This window comes from Solea senegalensis, linkage group LG9 (genome assembly GCF_019176455.1).
Source record: "Solea senegalensis isolate Sse05_10M linkage group LG9, IFAPA_SoseM_1, whole genome shotgun sequence".
Lineage (NCBI taxonomy): Eukaryota > Metazoa > Chordata > Actinopteri > Pleuronectiformes > Soleidae > Solea > Solea senegalensis.
In genome coordinates, this window is record NC_058029.1 from 2,134,799 (window position 1) to 2,162,378 (window position 27,580).

The 27,580-nt window shown below is 41.2% G+C and overlaps 2 protein-coding genes and 1 long non-coding RNA gene across 6 annotated transcripts; 2 read left to right on the forward strand and 1 right to left on the reverse strand.

Annotated features, from left to right (window-relative positions):
• Nucleotides 1-82: 82 nt before the first annotated feature.
• On the forward strand, nucleotides 83-7,587 carry si:dkey-256h2.1 (uncharacterized protein LOC337520 homolog). 2 transcript variants are annotated; one of them, XM_044033092.1, is made up of 12 exons: nucleotides 83-778; nucleotides 1,846-1,979; nucleotides 2,063-2,238; nucleotides 2,625-2,785; nucleotides 3,242-3,382; nucleotides 3,462-3,583; nucleotides 4,594-4,762; nucleotides 5,321-5,466; nucleotides 5,767-5,891; nucleotides 6,008-6,134; nucleotides 6,503-6,636; nucleotides 7,371-7,587. In XM_044033092.1, the coding sequence occupies exons 1-12, from the start codon at nucleotides 201-203 to the stop codon at nucleotides 7,494-7,496; spliced, it is 2,139 nt and encodes a 712-aa protein (XP_043889027.1). In that variant the 5' UTR covers nucleotides 83-200; the 3' UTR covers nucleotides 7,497-7,587. The 2 variants fall into 2 exon arrangements, with proteins under 2 accessions (XP_043889027.1, XP_043889028.1); XM_044033093.1 differs by having other exon boundaries at nucleotides 1,849-1,979.
• Nucleotides 7,588-8,804: 1,217 nt separating this feature from the next.
• On the reverse strand, nucleotides 8,805-26,644 carry col28a1b (collagen, type XXVIII, alpha 1b). 3 transcript variants are annotated; one of them, XM_044034263.1, is made up of 35 exons: nucleotides 26,564-26,644; nucleotides 25,767-25,928; nucleotides 24,121-24,686; nucleotides 22,940-22,960; nucleotides 22,103-22,162; nucleotides 21,897-21,950; nucleotides 21,323-21,367; nucleotides 21,210-21,236; nucleotides 21,073-21,117; nucleotides 20,942-20,986; nucleotides 19,907-19,960; nucleotides 17,719-17,787; nucleotides 17,269-17,337; nucleotides 17,085-17,153; nucleotides 16,413-16,481; nucleotides 15,923-15,991; nucleotides 15,766-15,834; nucleotides 15,617-15,685; nucleotides 15,420-15,491; nucleotides 15,280-15,348; nucleotides 14,732-14,803; nucleotides 14,590-14,658; nucleotides 14,446-14,514; nucleotides 14,039-14,107; nucleotides 13,867-13,935; nucleotides 13,683-13,751; nucleotides 13,526-13,594; nucleotides 13,377-13,445; nucleotides 13,096-13,176; nucleotides 12,750-12,785; nucleotides 12,403-12,439; nucleotides 10,851-11,405; nucleotides 9,979-10,163; nucleotides 9,064-9,322; nucleotides 8,805-8,989 (listed from the first exon to the last, which is right to left on the reverse strand). In XM_044034263.1, exons 2-35 carry the CDS (start codon nucleotides 25,924-25,926, stop codon nucleotides 8,808-8,810), a joined length of 3,591 nt encoding a protein of 1,196 aa, XP_043890198.1. In that variant the 5' UTR covers nucleotides 25,927-25,928; nucleotides 26,564-26,644; the 3' UTR covers nucleotides 8,805-8,807. The 3 variants fall into 3 exon arrangements, with proteins under 3 accessions (XP_043890198.1, XP_043890200.1, XP_043890199.1); XM_044034265.1 differs by having other exon boundaries at nucleotides 25,767-25,944; XM_044034264.1 differs by having other exon boundaries at nucleotides 25,767-25,947.
• On the forward strand, nucleotides 13,747-17,725 carry LOC122774762. The gene is made up of 5 exons (XR_006361025.1): nucleotides 13,747-13,991; nucleotides 14,451-14,692; nucleotides 15,291-15,854; nucleotides 15,938-16,021; nucleotides 17,298-17,725. It is a non-coding gene; the product is annotated as an uncharacterized LOC122774762 (long non-coding RNA).
• Nucleotides 26,645-27,580: the final 936 nt, after the last annotated feature.

A 27,580-nucleotide genomic window follows, 5' to 3' on the forward strand; every position in this document is an offset into this window, starting at 1 on the left:
TTAGTTACCGAAAATGTTTGTCAAAAATAATAATTAAATAACTCTAAATGATGAGTTATTACGTCACATTTAAAATGAAATAAAAGACGTTCCCACCGCGGTGTTTGGGGCTTTCGCGTTTTCACTTGGGACTTGTGTCCTCTTAGGGCTTCCGTAAATATGACCCGCCCCCTGATTTGAATCTTCACACTGCGCAGAAAATGGGAAGTGATGGAGAAGAAACTAAAGTGAAAACAGATGCAGACGCAGAGATTGTCGATGTTGTGGTGTGTTCACGGTTCACCGTGAGTGACGGTATCATCACCATGACTGTGCTGCGTTCAAACTCCCTGCTGCTGCTGGTGCTGGTTCTCCTGTGGTTCCTTGTTTTGACAGATCATGTGACTAAAGCAGCAGCAAAGACACCGAGGACACAACAGGACAAAGGTCCCGAGGACACGGAGCTCCGTCTCCAGAGATCCAGGAAACCCTCCGCTCCGTGCTTCTCTGCCTCCGGGCCTGAGCCTGGAGACCCCGCAGACGCCTTCAAAGTCCTCACTCTGGACGGGGAGTTCTCCTACGAGCCCGGGGCCGCGCGTGGCTCCTCCACGATCATCCACGCGTTCACCAACAAGTCCGCGTTCCTGGAGTGTCTGTGGAGCTCAGAGGAGTCCGTGGATTCTCTGGTCCAGGATCTGCCGGACAGCGCTCAGCTGCTGCTGCTGTCGATGGACGAGTCTGCGGTCACTGATGCTCTGTGGATGCGCGAGCAGCTGCACCGAGCCGCCGCCAAGCACAGGTGAGCAAAACCAACTCACTACATGACTTAATATTCATTTACATTAAAGACATTTACTGTCTCAGCGTGGAGAGGTAATGTCTCCAAAGTCTGACTCACTACTGTTTGTCTCAATAATAACACGAGTTACTGTCTTAATGATAAACGACCTCAAACGTTTCACTATCTCAGATATAATGACGTCAGTTACCGTCTTAACGCTAAAGGTTTTATTTCTGGTCTGTTTTTGTGTGAATTATTGCTGCAGAACTAAAAAAATACAATGAAATAAATTCAAAAATGTTTTTGAAAGTTCTTAAAAATCGTCCTAAAAATACATGTCTCCCTCTGCTGATGTGGCCTTCAGGATTCCCACTGGTCATTGAAGTCCTTGAAAGTTTGTCAATTTGGAAAAAAATATCAACTCAACTTCTTTCATGCACAAAATTCAAACACTTTAAATGTGTGTCTTTTTAGGGTGATTTTCAAAAACATTCAAGGTCCTTGAATTTTTTTTCCCATATTCAAAAACCTTCAAGGATTTCAAGGAGGTGTCCCATAGGTTGTCAAAATCTTTGAAAGTTTGTAAATTTGAAAAAAAAATCAAAGCTCATAAAAGTAGCTCCATAAGGGTCCTTGAAATCCTTGAAAGTTTGAATTTTGAAAAAAATCAAGTAATTTCAATGACCCATAGGGTGATTTTGAAAAAACTTCAAAAGGGCCTTGAATTCTTTTCCCCAAGTTCTAAAACTTTCAAAGATTTCAAGGAGGCTTAACATGCATGTTTAATGCATGTTTAATGTATTTATTAACACTGAAGGCTAAAGAGAGGTGTGTGTGTGTGTGTGTGTGTGTGTGTGTGTGTGTGTGTGAGGGAGTTTCTTCTCTCACACACACACATGTGAGCAGTGTATTTCCTGACAGTTCTGTGTCCTCGTGTCTTTGACGTCCTCACATGCCTCGTGTCTTTGACGTGTCTTTGACGTGTCGGTTTTCTTTGGACGTGTCTTTGACGTGTCTTTGACGTGTCTTTGACGTGTCTTTGACGTGTCTTTGACGTGTCTTTGACGTCCTCACATGTGTCTCAGCAGTAAGAAGGAGGTTCTGTCCAGGATCCACATCTCTCCAGTGCCGGTCTTTTCTCTGGGGAACTGGATCCCGTATGTCCTCTACAACTGGGGACGCAAACATGGACTCGCACAGGCCGTCTTCACCTCGGACAGTGAGAGTGATGAGTTTGACGGACAGACAGGAGTCTGCTGAGATGTCTGTTGTGTGTAAGCGTGTTGTTTTTCTTCCTCACAGGATGGAAAATGCCGGCGATCATCAAGCGACTGGACGCCAGGTACGACTGGCTCAAGGGACGCTGGGGTCAGGAGTCGTTTAATTTGACCGACGCAGGAAATGGATGTGAGCCTTCGCCGTACGTGGCCGGTGCTGTGGCCTGGGTGTCTGAGGGCAACTGCTCCTTCTTCACTAAGGTCAGCTGAGGAAACAGAAGCTTGTAAACCACTCACTCTCCCACACACACACACACACACACATACATACTCACTCTCCCACACCAAACCTCACAGAGAAAATCAACATCACACACTCAGGAGTTGTTGATCCACTGCTGCCTCCTTCACTAAGTTCTAATGTCTTATTTTAATGAATTCAGTGTTTGAAATCATTGGTTCAGATTGAGTGACACAAAGTGACCACATGAGGCAGCAGAGGACAGCTCCTGTGTGGGACAGAGTATTTGTCTTGTTTTAAACGTCTGACAGTGGAGTTCAGATTCAGTCCAGATCATCTGCTCGTGCACAAACGTCACATTAACGTCTCCAGTCTTACATCACCGTCCTCTCCTCGTCCGTCTCAGGTGCAGAACATGTTTAAATCCAACGCCTCCGGCGTCCTGGTCCATGCTCTGCCTGGAAACCCGATCCAGGACATGAACTGTGTTAAGGATGAATGTAATTCTTCGCTGGACATCCCAGCTGCCATGGTGCACCTGGAGCCGGCGGTGGCTCAGGCGCTGAGGTGAGTGACGTCGATGCTTCAGATTAACTGTTCTCTTCAAAGGTTAAACTCCAAAGACTCAGTGCCCGCTTATTGTCTCTCAGGGGAAAAGCTTCGTCTCTGCAGAGACAAAACAAAGAGTTTTAGTTTATTTTCATGTCCTAATAAACAATTTAAGATGATTAGAATCACTGTAATGACAAGAGATGGGGATAAGTCACACTGTTAATTACCTTAAAGGGACAAAACAAGACATTTGAGAACATCATCATTTCAAGTTTTGGGAAACACCACATCGACATTTCTGGACCAACAAGTCATGAAGTCAGACACAAAAATGTCCATCAAACCTGGAAATGATGACGTTCTCAAACGTCTTGTCTTTGTCTACAAACCAAAATGATTCAGTTTGAGTCTCTGAGGTGGACTCAGTCCTGGTCTCTGGTATGACCTCAGTGTGTCTCTCTGCTGTTGTAGGTTTGGACAGAAGGTGAACGTGTCCTTCCAGGCGACGCCGTGTCCAAACTTCTTCATCAGCATTGACCAGCAGGGGGCGCTGGCTGAGATGGGCGGCTTTCTTTACCCCTCGTTCAGCTTCGTCAGCTGGCAGGCGCAGTGGTGAGTCAAACATGGACGTGGTGATTGTGTGATTTCATGAACAGTATTTGTTGTGATTTTTGTTAGTTTTCTTCTCCAGGTTTGATTTCTACACAGAACTTCAAACCAAACTTCACCGTCCTGCTGACGTTCTGTCTGTGTTTGACAGAGCGCTGATGCATGGACACGCAGGAGCTGTGGCTACAGTCAGGCTGCCCTCAGGTACCCACGTCACAGACGCACAACGCCACAGACGCACAACGCCACAGACGCACAACGCCACAGACTATCAACGCCACAGACGCCAACGCCACAGACACACACAACGCCACAGACGACAACACCAGACTATCAACGCCACAGACGACAACGCCACAGACGCCAACGCCACAGACGCTCGTAACGCCACAGACGCTTCAACGCCACAGACAAGATAACGCCACAGACGCATTAACGCCATTAGACACACAACTAGACGCATTAACGCCACAGGCGCCTACAATATCATAGACACACAAACACACAACGCCAGACGCGACAATGCCACAGACGCTTCAATCAATAGACTCACAAATATCACAGACGCCAATACTACAGACGCTAAGAATCGCCACAGGCGCGACAACGCCACAGGCGCTTCAACGCCACAGACACACAAACACACAACGCCACAGATGCACAATGTCACAGATGCTCAACGGCCACAGACGCTAACGCCACAGACGCCAACGCCACAGGCGCATAACGCCACAGACGACAACGCCACAGGTTTCAATGTCACAGACGACAACATCACAGAAGCACAACGTCACAGACACACAAACACACAACGCCACAAACACACAACGCCACAGACAACGCCACAGGGCGCTTAACGTTACAGACACACAGAGATTCCACAACATCACAGACTAAAACGCCACAGACGCCGCCAACATCACAGACGCCTTCAACGCAGACACACAAACGCATATCACAGACGCAAACGCCATTAGACACCCAACGCCAGAGCCTATCACACAACACACAACATCACAGACGCACGCCACAGACGCTAACGCCAAAGACGCCAACGCCACAGACACACAACGCCTCAGAAGCCCAACGTCACAGACGCACAAACACACAACATCACAGACGCCCAACACCACAGACGCGCAACGTCACCACAGATGCACAACGTCAAACATCAATTTAAATGATAACGTGTGTGTGTGTGTGTGTGTGTGCAGGCTGGTTGGACATGGACATTCTGGAGTTGGACGTGTCTCTGTCGTGTCCCAGCAGGAGAGACGTGTCCTGTGCTCACTGGGATCACACGGTGCAGCTGTTTGTCTGCTGCGATCGTCTCGGCCCGTACTGTAACGCAGAACTAGGCCGGTGGATCACGGCCTTCCGCAGGTGAGGCGACGACTGACCGCTCACCCTCCCACACACACACACACACACACACACACACCCTGCAAACCCCATAGAGAAAATCAGTGATTTTAACATCACACAAACAGGAGTTGACGATCCACTGCTGTATCAACCACTGAGCCACTCCACCCCATCACAAGTTCAGTGATGGGATGGAGTGGCTCAGTGGTTTAGACCAGTACCCTGTGTGCGAAAGACATCATTGTAAGTCGCTTTGGATAAAAGCGTCTGCTAAATGACATGTAATGTAATGTAATGTAAAGTTCAAATGTCTTATTTTGTCAATTCAGCTTTAAAAATCCTTTGTTCAGATTTATCTCAGTGACACAAAGTGACCACACGAGGCAGCAGTAAACCAGCAGCTCCTGTGTCCCTGTGAGCTAAAATCACTGATTTTCTCTATGGACTTTGGTGTGGGAAAGTGAGTGGTTTACAAACTTCAGTGTGTGTGCGTGTGTGTGTGTGTGTGTGTGTGTGTGTGTGTGTGTGTGTGTGTGTGTGTATGTGCGTGTGTGTGTGTGTGTGTTGTTTTGACAGAGGCACCGGACACTGGCTCACAGACGTGTCTCCACTGCTCCCCCTGCTGGACAGCAACAAATGCACGTTCACCATGAAGACGCCGCCATGGGCGATGCCTTGGATGGTTTCCCTCAACCTGAGGTTCAGTGTCAGCAATGAGACGGGTAATTAAACCTCAACACGGAGATCGTTCCTCATTTAAATAATGTTTCATAATTCAGTCCAGTCTGAAAACACACATGTTAAATCTCTGAAAACACGGACCTTAAATCTCTGAAAACACGGACCTTAAATCTCTGATAACACGGACGTTAAATCTCTGAAAACACGGACGTTAAATCTCTGAAAACACGGACGTTAAATATCTGAAAACATGGATGTTAAATATCTGAAAACACAGGCGTTAAACATCTGAAAACAGCAGAAGGGAGAATTTTTCTGTTTGAACATTTCCATTTTCACAGGTACCCGTGTGGATAAGCTCCGCCCCTTTAGGGTGATGTCACTGTACAGTGGGGGAACCTTTGACAAAAACTACAACAACAGGTTCCAGCCAATCAAGTTCACCGTCCCGGCCTCGACAAGGAAGGTGTGACCATCATCGCTGACCGTGTCTGGCTCCTCCCCCTCTCCCCCTGTCCAATGATTCCTCACCGTGTCTGGCCCCTCCCCCTGTCATCAGGCGTGTGTGTGTGTGTGTTTCAGGTGGAGTTGTTCGCCGTCATCACAGGTCACGGCTACGATGAAAACCGCTGCTGTGAATTCTGCGTCACCTCCCACCATTTTATCATCAACGCCACGTTCAACAACTCTCTGATATTTGACTCTGCAGGTGAGGACGAGTTTGGTCACATGATACACATGCAATGGCACCCCCCCCACACAAGGGGGAGCTGCTCTGATGGTGTTTTTCTCTGAAATTCATTCACTATAAAAATTGTGAATGAAAAAAATGTCAGAAACATGGTTTTGTAACATTTTGTAAAACTTTTCGTCATCGTAATTTATTTTGTGACGTTAATGTGTTTTTCTAACATTGCAGTGTTTGGCAAAATTTTGTTGCATAAGTAATTTTTGTTAAGTTACATGTTTTTCTAACACTATTGCGTGTTTGTGTGTTTTTCTAACATGACATTATTTTGTAAAATTTTGTTTTTTTTTTGTCACTTGAGTCATTTCTGTTCTGTTGTTGACGTCCAGTATCACCACTGGGCTGTGCCACGCAAGTGAAGGAGGGGGCGGTGCCAAACGAATACGGCACGTGGCTGTATGGGCGTGGAGGCTGGTGTGACGGTCTACAGGTCGCCCCCTGGAGGACAGATGTCACTAAACAGGTCTGTGAGTTTTTTTACCTACACTGGTGTTAAATGGATTTTTGTTTAATATTTCCTGATTTTTTTCTTTTTGCTTGTTTTCCTCGTGGCTTTAAAAGAAAGTTTTGAATTTAACTTGTTAAAAAAACCTCTCTGTTCCTGTCGATGACGAGAAAATCCAGGGTCAGAGTGAAGAGAAGAGAGTTCTTGATGATTCTGAAGAGTGTGTGTGTGTGTGAGACACTGTGATGTCATCACGTCTCTTCCTGACTTGTTCCTCTAAGGTTCTCATTCGTCAGATTGGATTCAGATAAACTTTGACTTTCAAATGGAAAAAAATAAACTGTTGTTTTTCATTTTATTCTCTGAGCTGTTGACAAACACAAGTTATTCTTCATTATTTTATCGTTATTGTTCATTTTAGTAGTTATTCTTTCAAAATAAAATAAACATTTTATGTTATTATTAATTTTAATAGTTATTCTTACAAAATAAAGTACCCTTTTGTTTTTTACGTAATTTTTCATTTTATTTGTTATTCCACAACCATTGTTAAACACCAGCGGTAACAGGAAGTAGCTGAACTTTTGCACATGTGTAAAAAACAATTGTGTTTCCTGTTAAGTTTCACAATAAAACCCCAAAACATCACCATCTTTATATTTCTGATGTGTGAAGAGGGCCATGCTGTGCTCACAGCGCCCTCTGCTGGACCACACACTCTGAACGTCTCTCTGTTTTCCGTGTGTTTTCAGTTGGACTTGAGTGGATCTGAATCCAACACCGTGTTTTACTTCGGTTTGTTCGAGGGACGAAATCCTGATCCGTCTCAAGAGCCCGGATACATCATCATGTCTTCTTTCTTTGTCTTCTACAAGTGACGTAAAAACAAACTCTGAATGTTGACGTTCATGAGTGAATGAGAGCCTGAATGTTCTGTCAAATCTGGGATTAAATGTCTATTTTCCTACAGCCACTGTCACCGAGTACCTCATTTATCACTCACTCACTCACTCACTCACTCACCTACGTCAACCAACCATTAGCATTTATCTGAAGACGTCTTCAAAGACTCTCCTGGAACTGAGGACACTTTGTCTCTGAGAGCATCATCTCTGTGATTCTGTGTAATTATGACACATTTACCTCCTCTTCCTCTTCCTCACTTTCTTCTCCTTTCTTCTACAGTTTCATTTACTTTTATTTATTTATTGTTACCTGACGATGGACGCACTCACTGACAGCAGATGTGCATCATCATCATCATCATCATGAGCTTTAAAACACTTTAAATGGAGCAGAAATATGAGCAGCGCCACACTGTGGTTCAAAAACACCTTGCAGTGACTCCGTTTAATCTCACGTTTGTGACTGACCACTTTATTTGCTTTGTTTACACATTATTATAAACAAACATAAAAATGTTAGAAAATCAAGTAAAAAAAACACATTTCCAAAATAGAAAAAAATAAAATCAGTGGTTAAAACAGACTTTTTTTACTCACCTGCTCAACACTGTAAGTAACATAATACAGTACATCTACATCAATGCAACACTATGTAACGTTTGCCTGAGCAACAGCGCCCCCTGCAGCCTTAAACATTGTATGACTCTGGGAAAATAATTTTTGTTTTTGTGAGTTTCTGATTTAAAAAAAAAAATGCAAAAAACGTTAGATTTTTTATTTAATAAGCAAGTACTTTTTTTACACTGTACAAAAATATTTATTCAGACACAGTGAACTCTGAAAAGACTTAACTCTTAAAATCTACATCAGTTTAAGTCTATGACGTCGTAAAATCAAAAGTCTGTCTCACATTCTTAAAATATCGTAGATTTAATCTGACGTAGAGTCTTTTAATTTAAGTGGTTGAAATGTTTGTGTCTCATTTGGCTGACAAATGTAAAATAAAACCAAAAACGTGTTATTTATTCAAACTAAAATCAAGAAGTTTGACGTTTGATGTTTCCTAGTAAAATAAAGCTTTTATAGAGTTTTCTTCTTTCAGTGCAGACAGTAGGGGGCGCTCACAGCTTTGACAGTCACAGGTTCAGGCAACAAGTCAGTGATTAATAACTGTAAAAAAACAGTGTTGTTTTAAGGCTTAGTTTCACATTATGAACACATGAATCTCTCTGATTTAAAAACGTGAATAATCTCTGTCTGATTCTGTTCTTTTCCTCGTTGTTTTCAGGCTTTGACGCAGTTTTCTCTGCACGCGCTCTCACTCTCAAACTGGTTACTGTTTCCTCGGCAGCCTCCGAACCAGAACTGAGCGCAGGAGTTGGCCGTGGCGTCGTAGTACCACCTCACCACGTAGTCCCGACACGGACCGGGGTCCAGGATCTGACTGCACCGCTCGGCTGCAGGGACTGTTTTTAAAAACACAAACAAACGTTCTCAGATTACAAAACATCAGGACTGAAGAATGTAAAAGAAGCTTTACCTGAGGCGTAGGTGTCAGAGGTCAACAGCGGCGTCTTCTCCTCGGTCGGGACCTTCAGAGTTGGACGAGCTGCTCCAGCTGCTGCTGCTCCGCTCTCCACCACAGGTGGCGCCAGAGTCCTCTTCTCCTCTGTCACTGGTCTGAAAGGCTCCGGGTCGAACAGTGGGATTATGTGAGAGTCTGTGGAGGTTCTGGCGTCAGGATCAGGTTTCTGTGGAGACACAGGTTCTCTATGTGGGTGAGAACCTGGAGGACCGGGCTGAAACACAGATTAAACACAGATTAATATGAATGAACTTGACACTTTAAATCTACTAATCTATGACTAATCTAATCTAAATGTAATAATACTCTGTTTTGAATATAATATAATCTAAACCCCTCCAATATCTTAATCCTATCTATCCTAAAGTCATATAATCTAATTTCTTCACATCTAATCTTAATCTAATATCTTGATGATCTATCAAATCGTAATATAATTTAATTTCTTCTAACCTAATTTTAATCTAATCCAATCTCTACTAATGTTAATATAACATTATCAAAAGTCATCTAATCTTAATCCAATCCAATCTTCCCATGTATTCTTAATCTAATGTTATCTTTTCTAATTTAATCTAATTTCCTGTCATCTAATCTCTTCTAATAAATCTTAATATTATTAGTTTCTTTGATTCTAATCTTAATCTAATGTCTTCTATTCTAATATAATCTTAATCTAATCTAATGTTTTGGTTGCTGTTTTTCTGAATTTAACAATAAAAGCATCACAGAAGCTCAAATTTCTTTGAGTTTCTCATTAAAATAAACAAATTAAATAAATTAAATAATTATATATATCCCAGAATATTTTCAGTCTATAATATTAGACTGTTTTAAGCATTTTTAATCTGATTTTTTCCCTCTCCTCACCAGCATGTGAACTCTCCTGATGTCTCCGGTGAAAGTGGGCGTGTCCGTGTCCGTCCTGTACGGAGGTTCCCTGACGTTCCCAGAGACCTCGTGGAATCCCGGAGCTAATCTGGAGCTCGGGACGGAGCTGAAGAGTTGTCTGTCTCCGTCCTCACAGATGTGACTCAGCAGCTTCTTCTCCAGAGCTGAAAAGAACAGGAACAACACAGTTTCATCCAACCACATCCAACCTCATCCAACCACATACAACCTGATCCTACCAATCTAACCTCATCTTACCACTTCCAACCATATACAACCTGATCCTACCACATCCTACCACATCCAACCTCATCCAACCATATCCAACCTCATCCTACCACTTCCAACACATCCAACCACATCCAACCACATACAACCTGATCCTACCAATCTAACCTCATTTTACCACTTCCAACCATATCCAACCTCATCCTACCACATCCAACACATGCAACCTCATCCATTCTCATCCAGCCTCATCCAACCTCATCTTTTGATGGAAGTACTGCACCAAACCTCATAGAGAAAACAAAATCCACTGCTGCCTCCGTCACTAATTTTGTCACTTCAGTGTCAATCTTTGTTCAGATTAACCTCAGTGACACAACGTGACCACACGAGGCAGCAGTGGACCAGCAGTTCCTGTGCCACCGATTTTCTGGGAGAGTGAGTGGTTTGTAAATGGCTGCAAACTTCAATTTAAAGACTTCAGAAGGTGATGAACATATTATAGGGAATGGATGGAGGCAGAGGATCTGCTGTGGCGCCCCCAAAGGGAGAAGCTGAAAGAAGAAGAAGAAGTGTGAAATGGTTCTTTGATATGTACGTGATATGATGATGGCTCTTGTCACCTGGCAGAGTTTTGAAGTCGTCGATCAGGTAAACGTGTTGACTGTCGGGGTCAGAGGCCATGAGGTTGAGCTCCTTCTTGAACTCCTCGTACAGCGGGTCACTCTTGTTCAACACGCCGATGACAAACATCTCTATGCCGCTTCCCTGAGCTTCTGTCACCGCCTTCTCCAGACTGACGGCGTCCCTCCTGTCCGCCTGACCGTCTGTGATGACGATGGCCACCTTCCTCACGCCTGGCCGCGCGGCGCGGAACACCTGGCCGGCCTGGTGGATGGCGCTGCCGGTGAACGTGCCCTCACCCATGTAGGTCATGGAGCGCACGGCAGACTTGATCTCGTCCCGCGAGGCCTCCTGCTCCAGGCTGACCACCACCGTGTTGATATGGCTGTAGAGGACCACGCCCACCCGCGTGGTGTCTCTGCTGACCGAGGCGCGGTCGATCAGGGCGTTCACGAAGTCCTTGATCACGTTGAAGTTGTCGGGGCCGACGCTCTCTGAGCTGTCGATCACGAAAACCAGCTCCAACGGTGTTTGACGGCAGCTCACTCCACAACCTGGTACAGATTCACACACACTCTAAAACCATTGGAAAATAAATAAATGAAAGAATTTTACACAAGGAAATGTTCAACTTAAAGCTGCGGTACGTAACTTTTGTACATTTTCTGTTGTAGTTTGTTCTTCATGAAAGAAATTATGAGAAATTATGTAACATTACACTGCAAAAATAGATTTTCATGAAAGTAAGCCTAATTTCTGCATATTTTGACTGACTGCCAAATAATGAGCTATTCTATACATCCACCAACAGACTGACTGTCAAATAATGAGCTATTCTATACATCCACCAACAAATTGACTGCCAAATAATGAGCTATTCTATACATTCTACATCCACCAACAGACTGACTGCCAAATAATGAGCTATATTTTATACATCCACCAACAGACTGACTGCCATAATAATGAGCTATATTTTATACATCCACCAACAGACTGACTGCCAAATAATGAGCTATATTTTATACATCCACCAACAGACTGACTGCCAAATAATGAGCTATATATTATACATCCAACACTGACAAATAATGAGCTAGTATTTTATACATCTACCAACAGACCGACTGCCAAATAATGAGCTATATTTTATACATCTACCAACAGACTGACTGCCAAATAATGAGCTATATTTTATACATCCACAGACTAACTGGCTGCCAAATAATGAGATCTTATGTACATCAACCACCAGATTGACTGGTATTCTATACATCTACTGAGAGACTGACAGCCAAATAATGATCTTAGCAATCGTAGACGCTTTGTTGTGTTTTCAGACAAACTAACCTGTTTGCAGTCGTCTCACTTTACTAGCTCAATGCTACTGTTGCCTCTTGACATGAAACAAATCACATCCTGTGTGCAGCATGGGAACGTCGCCAGGCACCAGGGAGCAGAGAGACTTACTCAACACATGTAACAGATGTTTGTTTGTTAAAAGTTACATACTACAGCTTTAAGTTGGACTCAGTTTCAGTGAGGACTTACTGCAGATGGATCTCACTATTTTAATGACTTCATCTCTCTGTGAAAATAAACAGACATTGTTTTTAGAGCTGGTTCATTATCACATCATGATTTTAGCCACTTTTAGCAAAGATTCACAGAATCATTTATCTGCCTGCTAAGTCTATGATGTAGTTTGCCTCTATAGCTAACTTTTACATCACATACTCACTCTCCCACACCAAAGTCCATAGAGAAAATGGACATTTTATTTAGTAAATAATGTGAATTTCCTACAAACAAGAAACAGTCACATAAAATTGGCAGAATGTGAGAATTGTAATATTAGAGATGTATTTAGCTGTTATTGATCAGGGTTCTGGACTTACTGTGAGTCCTGGTTCTCCCTTCTCTCCAAGTCGACCCTGGGATGGGAACAAACAGAACCTGTTATAAATTCAGCCATTTAACAGTCTCATCAAGTGTATTTTAAAGATTATGTTAAGCTTTAATTACCAGTAACAATCTAACATCAGAGAGCTCTTCTATACACCCACCACCAGACTGACTGCCCAATAATGAGCTATATTTTACACACCCACCACCAGACTGTCAAATAGTGAGCTGTTCTTTACATTTTCAATAATCCTGATAAAAAAAGAACAGACGGTCTGAAGAACCTCCTGAACTGATGGAGGTTCAGGATCAGGATCCTGACAGAGGTGAATCCAGTACCGTAGCTCCGGCAGTTCCTGGTTCTCCAGATTCTCCTCTGTCTCCCTTTAAGCCTTTCTCACCTCTGAACCCTCGATCGCCCTGAAACACGACAAAAACAATGTTACAGAAATAAGAAAAATAGAAAAAAAGTGGTTCCCAAAGTCTGGGTCTGGCCCCAAACGTGGGTCACATGAGATTTTTGTTGGGTCGACAAACAAATTTGTTTCATTTTCCCAAACTTTTAGCAAAATTTGACGTGTATATGTTTTAAATCACGAAAGTGATGTCACTGACGTCACCTTGTCTCCCTGCAGACCTTGTCCTGGAGGACCTCGAGGACCGGGAATCCCTGGAAATCCAGGCTCCCCCTAAAAACACAGAGTATAATTCACATGAAGGAGAACTTTCTTTAAAGAACACAGAGAAAGATGTGAATCATGAGCGGAACCTTTGATCCTTGAATTCCTTCTCCAGGTAAACCTGGAGGACCCACTGGTCCCGTCTGTCCCCCTGAACCCTGCAGCACAAACAACAATGTACAGAATAATCTGAAGAAAACACTGTGGATTTTATAGACTTTTATATTTCACATGATTCGTTTTTACCTTTGCGCCAATCAGACCGACTCCTGGAGGTCCTGCAGGTCCAGCAGGTCCATGCAAACCCCGGTCTCCCTGAGCAGGAAATAATCCCAAAACTTTCATGGTTATTTGTTCATTTCCTCAAAAATGATATTGTTACTTTAGACGGAGACAAAAGGCTGAGTGAATGAATGAATGAATCCGTCACCTTTGGTCCTGGTAAACCAACACCGTCTGATCCGGTCTCTCCCAGCAGACCTGGAGGTCCTGGAAGACCCTGAGAAACAGAAGATGAAGACGATGAAGATGAAGATGTGACTCTGCTTGATGAAGGTACGAAAATGTAACGTAATAAAATATTTATTTTGTTTGAAACTCACAGGGAGACCAGGAAAACCTTCACCTTTGACCCCAGGTGAACCAACAGAACCAGGCGAGCCTCTGTCGCCCTGAACAACAACAACAACAACATCTTAACTTCTCTTTAGTTACTTTAGTGACTTAGTAATGTACTTATTTATTCACTGACTCTGTTTTATTCACTGTTGCTTATGATTTGCAGATTAATGAACTTATTACTCAGCTTTGACTTCTTCATAACGTCATGTTTCAAATGTCTTCCTCTGTAATTATTGCTTTCTCAATCCTTAACTTGACTGATTATATTATAATGACTGACTTATTACCTGCTACTTAGCTCTTTACCAACTCACTCATTATTCCTTTATTCATTTACACTCTGATGTTTCTAATTATTTCTCACTCACTCTTTGAACCTGAAACTCACTTTAGGTCCAGAAAAACCTCGTCCTGGTTCTCCCACAGCTCCAGCTGGACCTTGAGGACCTGGTTCTCCCTGAACAAAACAAAGTAGTTCAGTCAACCGATGTCTCTGCAGTTTGGCAGTTAAAGCATCAGTACGTGATCTCACCTTGGCTCCAGGTATTCCTCGACCCGAGGGTCCAGTTGTTCCTGGAGGACCTGGATTTCCTGCTTCTCCCTGAAGAAGAAGAAGAAGAAGATTTTACGTTTGTGTAAGAGATTTAGACACACACACACACACAGACACACACCTTTGGCCCCGTTGGCCCCACAGGACCGACTGCACCTGGGAGGCCCCGGGCTCCTCTGTCTCCTCTGTCTCCCTGAAAAAATGGAAAAATCTCAAATAAATCTGTTATTTTCTCTGAATCTTTAGTCAAATTTTCACATCATTGTGTAAATAATACAAACTATTACTATACTATACTATTGTATCTATCATATATATATACAGTATATATACAGTGTATATATGTATATATCATATATATACAGTATATACATGTATATATCATATATATGTATTATCTAACAATAATAATAATAATAATTAATAAGCAGAATTAGATTAATATAATGAATAAGGCAAATTAAAGTGAGTTAAAAAGAATAACTAAGTTAATAAACAGAGATAAAATATGAATTCATTAAAACAGGTTAAAATATAAATAAATGTAACAATTCAAATCAAGTCCAAACTAAAAATAAAATAAAATACCTGCAAACATTTCTCATTAAAATCATTTAGTCTTTTGATTAAAGTTTACTTTGTTTTTTTATTGTCTTCAGTGTCTGTTACCTTGTTTCCAGGGGAACCTTTACCTGGAGCGCCGTCAGGTCCCCGGGGTCCTGGTAACCCGAGGTCACCCTGTCATCAGTGGAGTGAACGTCAGTGAAGCCATGACACGGATTTATGAAAACATGAAAACATGAATTTACCTTCTGTCCTGCAACTCCGTCTTCTCCAGGCTGACCTGGAAAACCTGGCAACCCCTCAGCTCCTGGATCACCCTGACAGACAGACAGACACAGAGACAGACACAGACACAGACACACAGACAATAACACATGTGAGTTTCAGTCTTTGTTGGTGAAACATTGACTCACAGTTCAGTGAAGAATGAGCATGAACTGACTTTAGGTCCTGGTTGTCCCACTCCTCTCTCTCCTGGAACTCCAGCTTCACCTGGAAGACCCTGATTCCCCTGAACAGAATGTTCTTCATCATCATCATCATCATCATCACCTCCATCATCATCATCATCATCATCCTCTGCTGGTTTACCTTTGGTCCTGTGAGTCCAATTCCTGGAGCTCCTCTTGGTCCTGAAGGTCCCACTGGACCTTGATCGCCCTTTCAACAGGAAGATGAAGGTGAGGTTTGATTGTTTTGTTTCTGAAAACGCAACCACTCTGATTTAAAGGTTGTTTATTTTGTTTACCTTTTCTCCTTGAAGACCTGGACCTGGAGCACCAAGTGGACCTGGAACTCCAGGTGGTCCAAAACTGCCCTGAGAAAACAATGTTCTTGTTTCTTAAAGGTATGAAGAACAAACTCCACAGAGAAATGAAGGCATCACTTTTACTCCTGAACATGTTGCTGAAAGTAGGCCGCAGTTACCCCCTGTGCCCACTGGGTGGTGCTATTTCTTCTTTTTGCAACTATTTCACAATATTGTCAGTGTCTTCAGACTTTTGAGTTACTCCAACTTCTTGTTGATGGAACTGTAGCCATGGCAACACTTTTTCTTTTGCAAAATAACATTGTAAACACCAAAACAAAATTTATCAGTTGGTGGTGCTATGACTTTTTGTGAATAATATTCTTTTTTTAGTTGAACTCTAATCAAACGGGTTAATTTGACTCGTTTGTCAGGTGCAGTATTTCTATAATGAAGTGTTTAATATTAGCATATTAGCATATTTACTCACCTTATCACCTTTGACCCCAACACCGGCGAGACCACGATTGCCCCTCGGACCTTCGTATCCTCGATCGCCCTAAAAGAAAGACAGTGAACACTAGGGGGCAGTAGAGGGCAGTGTCCCCAACATGAAGAAGAATCACATGTTTCAACTTTCATGGAAACATTTGAATGTATAAAGTGTATAAGCTGCAGTTAGTGAGTAAAACATCAAATCAATGGTAAACATTGTAGATTTAAAAATGTTATTTTACCATTTTTTTTAGCTTTTTTGCTTAAAATAATTCAATCAAATTACTGAAACTGTCCCAGATTAAGCAGCTGCTAAAGTGCTTGCATTCCATTTGTAGTCGGAACTCCTAATTTTCCGACTCAGAAACTCTGGACAACCTCACATAACCAACATCGATACTTTAACTGTTAACAGCACTTTTGTCGTGTTTGTTTCACAGTAAATCCCGATGTGTAAATGTGTCGTAAACACAGAGCACTGTTTACTTTTTAATCGTAAACATGTAAAATACCGTGTACAACTTCCGACTTCTCAACTGGAACGCGGTCACACGGAGGTGACGTCCAGGAGGAGCGCACCATACGCGTCAGTGTCTCATAATCAACCACATCTCCAAAAATCTTGAACTAGCCCTTTAAGAATAGCATTGACAGTCCGTAGACTGACCTTTGGTCCAGGGAGTCCCTCTCCAGGTGGTCCAGGGTTTCCCTGAGCTCCAACAGGTCCTGGAGGTCCCTGCAACAAACAGAAAAACTCTTTGAGTACTTTTTGACTCAGTCTCTTATAAAATTCCTTGACTCAGACTTAACGTTGTTCAGTGTTTCACAATGTCTAATAAAGAGACACTCACTGGTAGTCCTGGTTCTCCTCTGCCCACAGGACCTAAAGGTCCTGGTCTTCCCTGAAGACCCTTTTCACCCTGGAAGCATCACAGTCAACCACGTCAGAGTCAGTAAGTGATAATATTTATCCTACATCAGAAAGATGATTTATTTATGCATTGTTGCTGCCAAAGATTCTTCTTTAAAGGTCCAGTCTGTAAGAGTTAGTGACATCTAGTGGAGAAAATGCAGATGACCACAAATGGTGGCTTTCACATATGGCATATTTCCACCAGCTCTACTCGCCTTGCCTAAACTGGTGGCTAGTTCTTAGCACAAGTTAGTCCGACTTTGAGAAATTCAATCTGGTACAGTTTTGGTCAGACTAACATGTTTTACATGTATTTACATGTAATTGTCCAGTTGTAGTTGGATTAAGACAATAATGTTTTTAATTAATTAATAGTCAAAAGTGTCACCTTGGATCCTGGAAATCCAATCCCAAATTCTCCCGGTGGTCCAGGAACTCCACTGTGTCCTTTGTCTCCCTGATTGTTTTTGTATTTAAACAAAACACAAATTAAATCACTTTTCTTATTTCCAATGAACACAATAAACTGTTTTGTTTTGTCTCAGGAGATTTTATTTGGGTCCTGAAAAATATTTGCAGTAATTGAACTGACTTTTTAGTTAAGATTTATGTTTTAAATAATATTAAAAACCTTTAAATTATTTGAAGCGCTACAGATATGAAACAGACAAATTTTTCACGAGTGATCGAGTGATTTGGGTCACGATAGTTTGCCATCTTTAAAAAGTAGGAAACACTGATGGAGAACATCCCATAATGTGATTATATCAGAACCTTTCAACACACTGAATCACATAAATGGCAGTTGTGTGCATTTCCTTGGTATTGGTTGACCTTTAACCCTCATGCAACTTTTTTAAAGCACAAGTTATTAAGTGATTTTAATGGGAGCCGTTTATGTACTTAAGGCGAAGAACGTAACTTTGTTTTTACACAACACGTTATAGACACTTCGCAGTTTTGAGTTCTGTTTCTACTGTAATCCACTGTGTAAAAACAGCTACATTCTTCACAGTAAGTACATAAATGGTTCCCAGTGAAATCCTTTATTAACTCAGTTGTTTGAGGGTTAAAGGTCAACCAAGACTGAGTCAATGCACACAACAGCCACTTACGTTATATTGTGTGTTCAAAGATTATGTGAAGGTTTTTACATCGCAACGTCCTGCGATGTCCAGTGTTCAATGTTTCCCAGACTTTCTCTATAGGGACCCAACATCTAAAATAATTTTGAAGTGCTAGATAAATCACTACTTTATTTTATGCACGTTATTCACAACATAAACACATGAATTTTAACTGAAAGGTAATAAAAATTCTGCAAACAATTTCCTACGCTGCAAAGAAGCCTAAAAAAAGGACAAACACGGAGCGTCTGTCTGTGCTCGTCTGATGGGAGGAGCTCTGGACAGCTCTTAATCTCGCATACTATAGCGTTACCAGCTGCAGTGACAGTGACATCTGGTGGAGAAAGAGTTTATTACATGAAATGCCAAATGTCCTAAACCTTTTTTGAGCTCTTTAAGAGACAGAGACGCTTTGTTCTGTGATTTATGTTCTTTTTCCTGACAGTGATACAAATCACAGCACATTTCTCCACCATGAAAGACGTCTTTGTTGAGGTGACGGAGACGTCAGCATCTCATTGGCCCTGGACACATTTTAAAGGTCTTTTAAAGGTTTTTTGTCTGTAAAAAACAGATGCTGTCGTTGTCGTGTGGGAAAATGATGAATCGCGACAAACAAAAACCAAAGATGACACCAAAACTTCCACATGGTCTTAAATTAGTTTGGTTTATAAAAGTAATCCTAATTTTTACAGACAGGGTGATGACTCGTGATTAAATATGAACATTGAAATGTCTCACTCAAGCTGTTGGATATCAATGTATGACTACTCAGTATTTTTGCAATATCGTCATAATATCGTGTCATGACTTATATATTGTAACGTGACTTAAATATCACAATAATATCATATCATGACTTAAATATCGTGAAATATCGTATCATGACTTAAATATCGTGATAATAGTGTATCATAACTTAAATATCGTGATAATATTGTATCATGACTTAAATATCGTGATAATATCATGTCACAACTTATATATTGTGACTTATAACGTGATAATATTGTATTGTGACTTAAATATTGTGACTTAAATCGTGATAATATCGTAGCGTGGTCTCTGGCGATTCCCACCCCTACTATCTGTGACAGCTAATATCTTATATCTTTTCTTATATATATATATATATATATATATATATATATATATATATATATATATATATATATAATTAATAATTAATAACTTCCAAAAGATTTTTGGTAAATTATTTAAAACTTAACTTTATGTCACTTAAATTAACAAAAAAAAAACATGTGAATCTTAAGTAAAAGGTTCAGCAAATTTGTTTTGGGACCCCCCAAAAAACCTCCTGCGACCCTCCTGTGGGTCCTGACCCAGTCTTTGGGAACCAGTGACCTATAGCACATGAATGTCTTTTCCTGAGCTTATTACAGCAACGCAAACAACAACAACAGCTGATTATTTAAATGTGAAACTCACTTTAGGTCCTGCAAGTCCGTCAGGACCGGCGTCCCCTGGTGGTCCAAGTGAACCCTGCAAAAATAAACCAAACAAACAGCTGTAACACTGATGATGATCAATAACAACATTAATGGAAGCCACAAATCAAGCTGAAAAACATCAACATAAATCACATTTTGGCTTAAAGCCCCCACAGTTTCTTGACGTGCCCCTGCTCTGTTGTTTTACCCAAACTCATTTGAACCATTTTAAAATAATTGTGTATGAATTTGAACCTGAAACCTGAAATGTGCGACAAACATGAACTTAAACGAGGTTTAAAAAGCTCACAGTGACTGTGAGCTTTTCTGTTCCTGCACAACAATAATATCCTGTGAGCCAGGATTCACTGTTGGGATTACAGATAATCCCGATATTCACATTCCATGAGTGCAGAACATGAGTCTGTGATGAACCACAGACACATGTTCTCACGTTCTCACAGGTTCTCTGACGTTCACAGAGACAGGTGAACACATGAAGGGAACAAAACCATGTTTCCTCACTCACTCACTCTCCCTCCTTACTTCCTCACTTTCCCTACTTACTGTCCTTCCTTAATTCCTTATTTCCTCGTTTTCTTACTTCCTCGTTTTCTTACTTCCTCACTCACTCACTTTCCTTACTTCCTCACATTCCTTACATCCCTACTAACTCCCTTTCCTTACTTCCTCATTTACTGACTTTCTTTACTTCCTCGCTTCCTCATTTTCCTTACTTCCTCATTCACCTTCCCTTCCTTACTTCCTCATTTACTCACTCATTCACCTTCCTTACTTCCTCATATACTCACTCATTCACTTTCCTAAGTAAGGATGTAAGGAAAGTGAATGAGTGAGTAAATGAGGAAGTGAGGAAAGTGAAAAAGTCATATTAAAAACATTTATTCATTCACAGACGTGTAACTCTTTAAAAAAAAACCCTGGTTGTTAAAAACTTGTAGGTGATTTAAAAAAATGTTTTTGACTTTTAAAATCTTGATGAATACATTTGATAAAGAAGTGATCACTGTACCTTTTCTCCTTTGGAACCTCGTGAGCCTGGAGGTCCCTCAAATCCCTGCAGGATGACACTGAATTCAGTACGAGGCAAAAGGTTTTTGAAGTGATTTTTGAAGTAAATGTGTGAGTGAGTCCGGTTCGTACGGCGTCTCCTTTGTCTCCTGGAGTTCCACAGTCTCCTCTGTCTCCCTGAAAGACAACAGTCGGGTTATCTTCTGTGGCGATGTCCTCTTACCTCATAAATAGAAAAGCTGATCTGAAGCAGACAACCAGACACTCACCTTGTTGCCTTTGTAACCTGGACGACCCTGAAGAAGAGTCAATTAAAAGTTTACATTTTTATGCTTTAATTCTACGTCATAAAATAAAAACTGGAGGAAAATGACATTTTTACCTCTGGACCATCAATTCCAGGCCGACCATTTAATCCAGGCTCTCCCTGAATGAAGAGAAACACGTTTACAGTGAAAAACAAAGAAGAAACGTCAACATTTTAAAAGGAATAGTTTGAAAACGTTAGAAACCTGCATCAGTTTAAGTCTACGACATCTTAATAACATGTTTCACATCTTTATTTCACTGATAGACTTTAACAACAGGAAACTGAAGTTTGTAAATCACTCACTCTCCCACACCAAAGTGATTTTAGCTCACGGGGACACAGGAGCTGCTGGTCCTCTGCTGCCTCGTGTGGGTACTTTGTGTCACTGAGGTCAATCCGAACAAAGGATTTCAAACACTGAATTTTACAAAATAAGACATTTGAACTGAGTGATGGAGGCGGCAGTGGATCAACAACTCCTGTGTGTGTGTGATGTTAAAATCACTGATTTTCTCTGTGAGGTTTGGTGTGGGTGAATTAGCAGTTTGATTAGAGACACAAACTTTGGTTTGCAAACATCTTTTACTTTTTTGTGTGTTTGTGTGTTTGTTTGTGTGTGTGTTTGTTTTTGTGTGTTGTGACTCACCCTTGCTCCTTTCAGACCAGGTGGTCCTCTGAACCCCGTGTCGCCTTTTCTACCCTGGAATTAGCAACAGTTAAAAGGACAATGATGCACTGGAAGTTTTGGGATAAATAAAAATCAAAGCAGACCAAACTGAATCATCATCCAATAGAATTATGAAGTCAATGATCATGAGGTTTTGTTGAAATATTTAAAAAAAAAAAACTCACTGGAATTCCAGGCTGGCCTGTCTCTCCTCTTTCACACAGACACGTTTGGGGTTGTTGACACTAGAAAGAAAAAGCAAAGTCAGCAAAACCGTTTACACCAATTAATCACTGTTAAAGGCATAATTAGGGTTTTTTAAATCTATATTTTTTGGCTTTTTGCCTTAATTTTTTAGGACACAATAGCGTGAAGGTGTAGTTGGTAGACTGATCTATCTGGCGCCCCCTATTTTGAGGGTTTTGTGTGTGGTTATATACAATCATTATCACACATACAGTGATAGACAAAGAAACAACTTAAATTCATTTTCAGTATTTTCTGAATTGGACTTTACTGTCTAACGGCACCTGTTGGATTACCAGTAAATCTAGAAATTAGTCCAAATGATGACGAATAGACCCTGCGATGGACTGGCCAACTGTCCAGGGTGTGACCCATCTGACATTTGTCAGCTGAGATTGGCACAGCCCCCCCCCCCACAAGTGCTAGATAATAGATGGATGGATGGATGATGAATAGTAGAAAAATATAGGACGAAAAAAAAGTTATTTCTAATCAGTTTCAATGGTGACATTTTTTGTACCTAAGGTGACAAGTGTAACTATTTTGATTTACACAGTGTATTATTGACGTAGCTAAATGTTAAACTTTGTTACACATGTAATAAAGTTTGGCCTTGATAAGTTTACACTTCATTTTATTTTAAATCTGTTATTGTGTTGTGATGTTTCGAATGTTTCACATAAGTGATTGATTATTTTTGCCTTTTACAAACAAATATTTTTTCATATTCCATTTCTTTTCATTTATACAAAAATAATTGTTTATTGGTTACTTACCCCCTCGAGTGCAACAGCAGCCTGGAAAAGAAAACACACAAAACATGTCAGATAATCAAAATTCCCCATGCAAGTTAGTCATCCGCTGAAAGATTCATTCCTTCATGAGTTTTTAAAATCTGGTGACATTTTGTCTTTATTTAAATGTGAACACACAGCGTGACACATTTGTGGAAAGCAGGAACGAGATATTTCTGTCCAGAGATGAAACTGCAGACATTTGACATTTTGTGTCGATGTGGAAAATGCAAAGAGGTCAGGAAAGTCCCTGAGTTCAGACTCCACTCTGTGACTGAGGCTTGAACTCACAGCGAGGACAGAGGACATCATTCACCCAGTCACCAGGACTCAACACAGAGTGTGAATCATTATTCTGTTAATTATTTATGTTTCATGGAATTATGACACTTTTAAGAAACATTTTCTGGTCATAAAACAACACATATTATATGTCTATTACCTAATATGTGCTTTTGCAACACGATATGTCCATTATTTACATTCATTTATGTCTTCTTTTTTTTTTATTCTATGGTGTCTTAACTTGGGACGATCCGACATATCGAAGACCAAACCTCATGGAGATAATCAGTGATTTTACCATCACACACACAGATGTTGTTGATCCACTGCTGCCTCCATCACTAAGTTCAAATGTCTGATTTTGTCACTTCGGCATCAAAAATCGTACATTTGGATTTACTCTAGTGACACAAAGTGACCACACGAGGCAGCAGTAGACCAGCAGCTCCTGTGTCCCCGCCAGCTAAAATCACTGGTTTTCTCTATGGGCTTTGGTGTGGGAGAGTGAGTGGTTTACAAACTTCAGTTTCCTGTTGGAAAAGTCTGTGTAACAGTGAGATAAAGACGTTGTTAAGATGTTCTTAAGACTCACTGAGTCTTTTGTTACGTCGCTAACATCCATGTTTTTGGCAGCCATATTTTCACAGTGAGATTCATTTTGTTTTTTCGGTTTTGTCACTTTTGGTGACTTTATGTTCAACAACCACTCTTCAAAAAACAGAATATGACTTTAAGCAGCTAAAACCTTTAAGCGTTGGCACAGAGTGCAGAATCATATGTGTCCACTAGGTGGCAGTACAACGTATGAATCGAGAACATGTTTTCTTTGTTGTTCTTCGCGTGCAGGAAACTTGAGGTGGTCTCTCTTCAGCACTCACCATCTCTTTGAGCAGCTTGTCCTCCAGCTGATGATCGAGCAGACTCTGGACAAACTGCTGAGTCGGCGTGCTGGCGATGGCTCGCAGTTTGGCGTTGTTCTGACTCTGCTGCGCGATGTCCGATAAACCCACGGCGAAGAACCGGACGCCCTGATCTTTGCCCTCCGCCGCAGCCGCGACCACGTCGGGGCTGCGTGGGTGATCCACGCCGTCCGTCAACAGAACCGCGACCCTTACGCTGTCAGCCTCCGTCTCCTCCACCAGCAGCTGCGAGGCGTTGGTGACGGCGTAGCTGGTGTAGGTGCCGTGGCCGATGTAGCTCATGGTGCTGACGCGGCCGTGGAACGAGTCCAGGTCCCTCCAGGCGGAGAAGCGCTGCTCGACGGACACGGTGCTGCTGTACTGAAGCGCGGCCATCCGCACCCTCAGCCTCCAGCCGGCCACGTGCAGCGTGGCCAGCCTCGTGCTGAAGCCCAACACGAAGGCCTTCTGCTTCTCAAACAGGAAGATCTTGGCGCTCTCAGAGCTGTCGAGGATGAAGGCCACCTCCAGAGAACACGCCTGAGCTGCAGGAGGACGGAAATGAAAGATCAGACCCTGCAAATTAAGACGCTCACGATGTTTTGAAGGCATTCTTTTCAAATTTGGGAGTCAAAGATGAACTGATAAGATTTAGGTTGAACTGGACTCCCATTTTATTTTAATCTATTTGTTTTGTGTATCCATATTCTACCGTTTATCCCAGTTGGATATGTTTGGAAACCACACCAGGGAGGCATCCAGGAAGCATCCTGACCTCTCCCAGATCTCCGAGCTTCTCCCCCTCTCTCTAAGGGAGAGTCCAGACGCCCTGCAGAGGAAACCTATTTTGGCCGCTTGTATCAGCCATCTTGTTCTTTCCGTCACATCGGAAAGAACATCACCGTCTGTTCACCTCCCGCTTCATTCTGCCCTCACTTGGGAACAAGATCCCGAGATACTTAAACTCCTCAGGATCTCACAACCGACCAGGAGAGGGCACTTAGGACCGTGGTCTTGGGTTTGGAGGTGCGGATTCTCATTCTCCGCTTCACACCCGGCTGCGAACCGCTCCAGCAAAAGGTCTGATGAAGCAAACAGGACCACGTCATCTGCATAAAGCAGAGACCCAATCCTGAGTCCACCAAACCGGACTCCACCAGACTGGACTCCACCAATGCCCTTGTTTGTGTCTAGAAATTCTATCCATCAAAGTTGTGAACAGAATTGGTGACGATCCGCTGCATCCTTCTGAAAGCTCTCTCTTTTGTTGAATTTTACTGTTTTTTACAGTAAAATTCACTTGTGAAACTTCTCATGGACTCAGTGTTTTCGTTTGTTTTTTTAATTTCCCTGAGGGAACCTCCAAAAGGGATTATTAAAGTCGTCTGTCTGTCTGTCTGTCTGTCTGTCTGTCTGTCACTTTTTTCTTTGCAGAACAGGATTCCGTTGTTCGAGGATCGATGAGTTATACCAAAATAAATTCTGCCTACAGTGTCTTTAAATGTTAGATTCAGTATAAACGGCACTGAAAATACACTCAAATACTGACCCTGCAGAAACAGCACTAGCACCAGCACCAGGACCAGGATCCATCACCTGGATCTCTCACATAAACACAGATTTACCTTCTTCTCCTCCATCATCTCCATCTGCATGCAGCCTGTAGTTGATGTTGTGTCCTTGTGTCGTTCTTCTCTGACCCGTGGCCTCGTAAACCAGAACCAGAACCAGAACCAGCAGCAGCAGAGGACAAAACCTCAGGTTTCTACGCTGCAACATTTCCATTCCTGACCGAGACAGAAGCTGCTGTGAATGTTATTAAATAAAAATAAGTCTGACACACACACACACACACACACACACTCAACTGCACTATTTTATAATAATCTACTCAATGTAAAAGTACAGTATATAAATATTACACATTACTTTAGTGAGCAGTTATTCACTGTAAATGTCCAGTCTAATATGTTATAGTGCATAAATACTGACCTACATTTTAAGTAGTGCACTGAATTATGTTGTTCATGCATATAAAGTGACAATAAAGTTAATCTTGAATGTGGAATATTGAACATAAATATGGCAAAAAAAAATTCAGTTTTAAAGTAAATGTAGGTTTTTACAGTTATTTTCAAATTAAATTCACTTTTTGTGACATTATTTCAGCTTTAATTGTTTTGTGGTTGTTTTTAAAAGTGTTATTTACAGTTTTGCACAACAACAATAAACAATGATTTCTATTTTCTAAACTCCATTTTTGAAGTCACAGTCTTGTTTCCGAGCTGTTTTTACTCACGTTATTGTTTTTTTAAGCTGCAACATGAAACTTCATGAAACTACACATAAACAGGTTCATAAATATCCAAAGAACAGAGGAGTTAAAACTCTTAGAATGAATAAAAAAGACATTTCTTTTTACCTAATGTTTCCTCATTCAGCTGCAGCCGGAGTCTGTGCTTCAGTCAGATGTGGAGTTTTCAGACTCTGTGTGTGTGTGTGTGTGTGTGTGTGTGTGTGTGTGTGTGTGTGTGTGTGTGTGTGCAGAATCTGGGGCTGCTCCAACATTTCTGCACATGGGTCCAGTTCAGTGCTTCCATGACTGACGGAAAATAACTAATTGTTCTGACTCTGACTCTATACTGTTCCTGTGTTTCCTATGGGAACATGAGTGGAACATGAAAGTTAAATAACAGCACTTTAAACCAAAAAAACACATCTTTTTCTGTCATTTTCAAAGAGAAAAACTATGAAAACCTGGTGTTGTTGTGTCAGAAGAGTTGTTTTCACAAGAATGATGTCATTCTGAGGTCAAAGTGAGCGTTTAAACATCTTTATTTTGTCTCCATGTTTGTGTTTGAGCTGTTGTTCATGGAGAGTAAAGAAAAAAAAAGTCCCACGTGAGATCATTCTGCTGTTCCACTTTCACTTAATGTACAAACCAGATGAGACAGAGAACGACTCCTACTCACACATAAAAAAACTAGAGTAAAAGTACACTGTAAAAAGAAAATGTAGATTTCACAGTAAATTATGGATTTTTATTCAGTATTTCTCTATTAAAATGCAATTTTCCATTTAAAATAAACCCTGTTTGACTGGATTATCAACATAATATGATTATTTGTATTTTAAAAAGAAAATGTCTGTAAAAGAGTTTAATGTTGTAGATTTAACAGTGAATTCTGGCATTTTATTTCAAATATAAGCATTTACTATTAAAATAAACCCTGTTTAGCTGCATCATCAACCTAAGAATGCATTTATTTTTATGGTAAAAACAATTTGGAAGTAAAGGGTTCAATGTTGAGGATTAAACCGTAATATTTTTACAGTTAAAATCCATAAAGGGAGGTGGAGAAGATGTTTACAGTTAAAATAAAAGTGCAACATGCTTCCATAGATAATCAGTTAATTATTACTATTTGTAATTATATAT

Bases quoted from the DNA above. Each gene is read 5' to 3' on its own strand.
- si:dkey-256h2.1 (XM_044033092.1), top strand. From the start codon at position 201: ATGGGAAGTGATGGAGAAGAAACTAAAGTGAAAACAGATGCAGACGCA. The intron at 1,980-2,062 runs GTGAGAGTGATG...TCTTCCTCACAG, and splicing joins GGCCGTCTTCACCTCGGACA to GATGGAAAATGCCGGCGATC. The intron at 3,584-4,593 runs GTACCCACGTCA...GTGTGTGTGCAG, and splicing joins TACAGTCAGGCTGCCCTCAG to GCTGGTTGGACATGGACATT.
- col28a1b (XM_044034263.1), bottom strand. From the start codon at position 25,926: ATGGAAATGTTGCAGCGTAGAAACCTGAGGTTTTGTCCTCTGCTGCTG. The intron at 16,482-17,084 runs GTCAGTCTACGG...TCTTTCTTTTAG, and splicing joins AGGGACTCCCTGGACCAAAG to GGCGATCGAGGATACGAAGG. The intron at 11,406-12,402 runs GTAAGTCCTCAC...AATCTGTACCAG, and splicing joins AATAGTGAGATCCATCTGCA to GTTGTGGAGTGAGCTGCCGT.